The following is a 6,393-nucleotide window of genomic DNA, read 5'->3' as shown; positions in this document are numbered from 1 at the left end:
CTCCTAGCGTCCCCCTGGGGTCAAAGGTGACAGAAGAGGCGGAGGCTGGCGCTTTCTGGAGAATTTACTGACCACAGAGGGGTGGGCTTCACATGAGGTGCCCGCCACTGCGGGGCCAGGGGCCTGAATGCTGCCTGGGACCAGCCACCTCTGCCCCACCCTGTGGCTGTGCACCCGCGGGTGCCCCCCTCGCCCCCCTCCCCTCCACCCAAGCTGGCTGGGGCCAGACAGACAGTGGACGCAGCGCACGGGAAACAGCGCCTTCAAACAGATGCTGGCCCGGGCCGCGCGCCTCGCCGCCCCTGCGCCCGCCTGCCCCCCAGGACCCTCCCTGCCCCCCAGCACCGCTGGGGATGAGTCCGCCCTTGTGTCCTGCCCAGCCAGGGGCCCAGGGTCCTGCCCCCCAACTGCAGGGTCTCCCCTAACCCAACCCCCACCCTAGCCCACACCCCAACCCCCTTTATAAAAAGAAGAGACAGCACCTTCCACTGGACTCTCCCGGCCGGCCACAGCCCCGGACAACCTGGGCCCAGGGCTGCTGTCCAGTCCCGCCGGCCCGGGCATCCACAAGGTCCCTTTTACATCTGTACAGCAGCCGGTTGGCTCGGTGGCCCCGGCAAGTCCCCGTGCGGCTCACAGGTGCCGCGGGCTGGGGTGGCCATTGTGGTAGAGTTTCTGCTTCACGTGTACCATGTTCCCGGCGGCCTCCTCGAAGGGCCTGTGCGGCCGCCGGCCCAGCTCCCGCAGGCTGCACAGCTTGGGCAGCCAGGTCCACGAGCCATCTGCGGGGGGACAGGGGCGGTCAGGCGGCTGGGGCCGGCCAGGGCGGCAGCACTCCCGGGCGGCGGGCACGAGGCACTCACCGTAGCGCCGTCCGGCTCTCCAGGCGCGCACGGCGCAGTGCAGGACGCCGTCCATCCACACCAGGAACCAGCTGATGCAAAAGCCCAGCAGCAGCCCCAGCATGAGGTCGATCTCCTGCTTGGTCACACTGTCCGTCACAAAGTAGTTCTCGGAGGCGTCCACCACCGACTGGTCCCCGTCGTACGGGATCACGTAGTGGATATGGTGCCTGGGGGCGGCAGGGCGGGCTGGCACCTCTCCCGCCACCCCCGGCCTGGCCTTCCCCCGGGGCGCCTACCCCGTGGTGGGGGTGTGACCGCGTCAGGCCGCCCTGGGGGTTCTCTGAAGCAGCCTCTTGGGCGGGCGGGTCGGGAAGGGGGCACCGGACTCAACGAGGCCCAGGTCACAGGCCAGAGGGAGTGGGAGGTCAGTGGCCATGGGCTGTGGAGGCCGAGCGTGAAGTCCGGGCAGACAGTGGGACCGGCTGCCGGCGAGGGTGTCGGCCCTCACTCAGCACCTCCTCCCTGAGGCCTGGAACTCACGGGAAGGTGCTGCAGGTGGAAGAGACCTCCCCCGGAGGGGGCTCAGGACGGCGGTCCCCACGGCCAGGGTCACGGCTCGCTCGCCCGCCCCGGGGCCGCGGAGGCCACTTGGAGCAGAGCTGGACACAGGGAGCCCTGCTGGCCCCAGACCAGCCACTCCCATGCACCCTTCCCCCCGCTGCCGTGCCCTTTCCTCCACGGCTGCCACCGCGCCTGCCAGGCCCACTGCCCCTGGTGTTTCTTCTGCTCCTCTATCCCTGGGAGGTGCTGTCAGAGGCCACGGGGGCTCTACCCAGCACCCCATCCTCTCCCCTTCCTGGGGGACGCCCCCGGGAGGTGCTGTCAGAGGCCACGGGGGCTCTACCCAGCACCCCATCCGCTCCCCTTCCTGGGGGACGCCCCCTTGCCCTTGCCTGGCACAGACCCACCCCGCTCCTCTCAGGATGGACGGCGTCCAGGCTCCAGGGCCCTTTCGTCCTCAGTGCCTGCGCGCCTCCATGTCCCTCGGCCTCCCCTCCCCGGGCTCTTGGGGGAACCGCCCAGGCTCAGGCCACAACAGCCTCTGGCCTCTTGCTGCTGGGGCAACACAAGCTCCCCAAGGAGCTCGCTCCAGCAGCTCACCCTGTCCTAGGAAGGTCTCCAGACCTTGACTCTGCCGACCGGACTGGCATCCCAGACAGTCAACTCTGGGATCCCTAGTGCAACAGGAGGGCCTGGGAGTGGAGCCCGCGGGCCCCACGCGCCTTGCGGTCCACACTCCTGGCTGCCTCCCACATCTCCGCCGAGCTCCAGCTGCCTGTGTCTCCACGTGGGATCCGCAGACACCTTAAACTTGTGCCTAAAAATAGCTCCTCTCTCCCCAGACCTGCTTCTCCCCCACCTTCCCCTCGGTGACGTAGCAGCGCCTCAGCCTGGTTTTCAGCCGAGACCCAGAGACCACCCCACGCTCCACACCCCAACCAGAAGTACTTCCCACACTGAAAGCCCAGCCTGTCCGTCCAACCCAGGGTCTTGCAGCCCTCTCCAGGCCGTCCCTGTGCCCAGCGGGGGCCACACAGGTGCCTTCCCTCAGTGAGATCTGGGGGCTCCTGGGGCCCGAGCCCAGGAACAGGGAGGAGGCGGCCCCTGCCCCACGCTCTCCTTGAAGCCCTCCTGCTCTTCTGGGGTTCCCGGAGGTCAGTCCCCTCAGCATATCCGGAAAGTGGCCGCTCTCAGTGGCAGGGCTCTCGGTGAGGAGTGACCATGACCGTGGCTGATTCCTGGTGGCCACCGATCACCTGGTGACGAGCCTGTCCACAGCCATCGTCCATTGTCACCAGTGGGCAGCTGCTGACCAATGCCCAGAATGTGCAGCTGCCAGAGGCCCTCAGGGGAGGAAGCTGTTCCTGACCCCTTAGAGAATCCTCACGCACCCCAGGGGCTCAGTAACTTTGGGGGTCAGAGGTCACAGCCTGTGTCCCCTGCCATGGCTGGCCTGGGTACCTGTAGCTCCTCTCCCTGCACCTGGCCCTCCTTCCTGGAGGGCTCAGGTCTCCCAAGTGAAAGCAGGAGATAGGCCTGAGCAGAGATGTGCTATCTGCACACGTATGTCTGTGATATGTACATACGTGTGTCCTGCCTGCACCACACACGCCGGGTGTGTCCACCTGAAGCCCAGTGTACATCACGTATACACACCAGCCACATGCACGGGACATGGTGTGATACTGTGGACATGGGCCCCGGGAGCGCCACACCCCCGCCCTGTGCACGGTGTGTGTCACGCGAGTGCATGTTCGCTTGGCTTTGCAAAACGCAGCCACCCTCTCCACGGGGCGCCACGTCACGTGCATGGACGGATGTCTAGTTTGGACGCTGCCTGGCAACAGACTTTGGAGCATTGATTTCCATACACGTTCTCCACGTCAACGTCTACGTATAGGCACGTATGAGGCCTACACATGTACACATACTCGTTCTGAACACCAGCGTGTACACACAGGGAGCCTCTCATGGCAGTGCATGGGCATGGTGGATACGCAGATACCGCATGTGCAAGACTGCTGTCTACACACACACTGGCTGCAGCCACACGGAGACATCTTGACATGTCCCTGAGCACACTGCACTGTATATTGTGACATACATGTACTTTGCATACACATATATGTTGTCAATATACAAGGGCACTCTGTACGCTGAACGTACATATCCCGTATGTAGAGATGTGAACAGAGCATAGATACATGGACACACACGCAGCAATACCGTCTACAGCAGGCTGTGGCTCTGCTTCCCACACACGGCTGCCTTCAGCGTGCACCCACCCGAGTCCACGCGTGCTCTGGACACGGCATGAGCTGCCCTACACGCCCTGTGCAAATACTCTAAGGCGCCCTCTGCCTGCCCCGCGGAGCCCTCAGTGTGCTGCCACAGGCGGATGCACATGGCCCCAGCCCACGCGCACAGAGGCCGCGCCTTTCTGATGCTCCGGGGCTCGGGTCTGGGCCCAGCCTCCGGGAGGCAGTGGAGCCGACCTCAGGCCTTTGCTCAGCGGTCGGACCTGCCAGCCAGGGACACGGGGCTCTCTGGTAGCATGTGGCCACCCCACAAGCTCTTACCCCCTACCCTGTGCCCAGCACACGTGAGGGTCACAGACACCCCGAGCTCTGCCTTCTCTAACACCCGTGTTCTTCATCGACACGCCTGCTGCACCCATAGGCACGTCACACGCTTAGCAACACATGCAGCTGTCCTGAACACACATGCCCCGCACCCACACGTATGCACAGAGACCCCCGGAGCAGGAGGCAGCAGAGATGACGAACACGGGTTCTGGGTTGGTGCCCCCTTTGTCCTTCACTAGCTGTGTGACCTTGGAAAAGCCTGTCCTCTAAAGCCTCCGTCCACTTCCTCATCTGTTCAGCAGGGTTAACAGCGGCCACTGCATGAGGGCGTCCTGAGGGGTGGAAGTGCATGCGTGCGTGCGCGGGGGCTGTGTGTACGCACATGTATATGCACAGACGCCACACACATGCGCGTCTCATGAGAAGATGTTTATTTCGTACATGGACGTACAAACATGCATGGCCAAGAGGATCCCATCGCTACACGTGCACAGAGGGGGTCACACGGTGAGTGCGGGGGGTCTGGGCGCTCCCTTCAATCTGAATGACCTTGAGGAAGCTCCACCTCCCCGCTGCCCCCCCAGCCCATCCCTCAGCTCCTCTCTGGCCCGGGGGTGGTGCCCAGTGCCCCTCAAGGCAGGCCCTTCCCACCTTGACCTGCATTCCCCTGCCCTGGGACTCAGTGCAGGGCCCAGCCCTGTGCCAGCAGGCGCTTCCTGCCCCAGCCCTGATGAGGCTGGCTTGGGTCTCCACTGTGGACATCACACTGGGCTGCGGCTTTCCGGCCTCCAGGCTGGACCAGGAGGCCGCGTGACCCATTCCGCCGTCACCCTGGAGGCCTCTAGGAATGGCGTCCTAAAGCCATGCGCCCCCAGGAGACCCCCCCCACCTTGAGACAGCTCCTCCCCCTGCGCACCTGGCAGCCCTCAAGGGTGGAAGGCGGCTCGCGGCCTGCGTGGGGCTGGCTCCCCCGCGCCCCGAGTGGGCCCCGCCACACATGTGCGCTCACGCGTGTCGAGCCGGCGCCGGTTGCGGACTCACCGGCCACAGTTGCAGTGGCAGACGCGGTCCTCGCCCCGCAGGTGCGGGAGGATGTAGTTGTGGAATCGGTCCAGCAGCGCGTTCATGTCCATCAAGCACGCGATGGCCTGGAAGAGCTCATGACCGGTCAGCGCCAAGGAGCGGGCGGGACGAAGGGGGGCTGGGGTCGGGGCAGCGCAAGCGGGGAGCGAGAGTGCAGGCCGGGGTGAGGGGAGCGCAGGCCGCGGTGAGGGGAGCGTAGGTCTTGGTAGGGGGAGCGCAGCGGGTATGGGGATCGCAGGCTGGGGAGGGGAGCGCAGGCCGGGGTGGGGGGAGCGCAGGCCCGGGAGGGGACCGCGGGCTGGGGAGGGGGAAGCGCAGGCCGGGGTGGGGGAAGCGTAGGCCGGAGAGAGGAGCGTAGGGAGTGTGGGGATCGCAGGTTGGGGAGGGGAGCGGAGGCCGCACGGGCGGTAAACAAGGCGCGGGAGGTGGGCCAGGCGGCGCGCGCGGGCGGGGAGCAGGGGGCGCGCGCGGGAAGCCCCTCCGCTCACCATCACGACCGACGCCCCCAGAATCATGAAGATCATGGTGTTCGCGCTCATGGACATCGGGCGGGGCCGGGCCGGGCCGGAGCGCCGCCCCCCGGCCCCGGCGCCCCCCCGGCCCCGGCCCGATGCTGAGCCCCCGCCGCCTCCGCAGAGGTCAGCGCTTCCCTGGATCGTCCGCCGCCGCTCGCTGCAACCCCGGCACCGGCCGGGGGGAGGAGGCGCGGGGGGGGGGCGCCGGGGAGGGACGCGGGGCCTTTCTGGGGTCTCTCGGCCCGGCCCGCCGCGCTCCGCTCCGCCCTCGGGTCCTCCCTGCGATGCGCTCGGCTCGGCTCGACTCGGCTCTGCTCGGCTCCGGCCCCCTCCCTGCCTCCTCCTCCCTCCTCCCCCCTCCCTCCCCGCCGCCTTCCTCCGCCTCTCGGGAGGGACCGCGCAGACCGCAGGCCGCCCCGTGCCAGCGCCGGGAGGAGACCGCCATCCCCCGGACCCCTCCCCGGGAACCTCGGCTTCGTGTCCCGCCCCAGTCTGGTCAGACCCAGCCCCGGTGGCCTGTCCAGTGACCCTGGACGCCAGTCCTCCGGTCCTGGAGGGGCGCCGAGGCCCTTCCCGCCCCACTGCTCCGCCCTACGTCCTGGACTCCCAGGTCGCCGGGTGCGGGACTGCACCAGTCCGCTCGGCAAGCACGTGCCTCCAGGGTGGGGTCCGCAAGGTCGCGACAACCCCACGGCCGTGGGGGCCACAGGTCAGGGACGGGATGACCCCTGGAATCCTCAATGGAGGGATGTGGCACAGGAGCTGAGGGCAGGGCCGCCCCGCACAGGCTTCCCTTAGGGCGGG

The 6,393-nt window shown here is 67.1% G+C and overlaps 1 protein-coding gene across 1 annotated transcript; it reads right to left on the bottom strand.

Annotated features, from left to right (window-relative positions):
- Positions 1–46: 46 nt before the first annotated feature.
- Positions 47–6,283, bottom strand: TMEM240 (transmembrane protein 240). The gene is made up of 4 exons (XM_034953177.4): positions 5,563–6,283; positions 5,033–5,139; positions 864–1,072; positions 47–782 (listed from the first exon to the last, which is right to left on the bottom strand). The coding sequence occupies exons 1-4, from the start codon at positions 5,617–5,619 to the stop codon at positions 634–636; spliced, it is 522 nt and encodes a 173-aa protein (XP_034809068.1). The 5' UTR covers positions 5,620–6,283; the 3' UTR covers positions 47–633.
- Positions 6,284–6,393: the final 110 nt, after the last annotated feature.

The sequence above is a fragment of the Pan paniscus genome, chromosome 1 (genome assembly GCF_029289425.2).
Source record: "Pan paniscus chromosome 1, NHGRI_mPanPan1-v2.0_pri, whole genome shotgun sequence".
NCBI lineage: Eukaryota > Metazoa > Chordata > Mammalia > Primates > Hominidae > Pan > Pan paniscus.
Note: the sequence above shows the minus strand (reverse complement) of the source record. Positions and strands in the feature narration are given on the sequence as shown.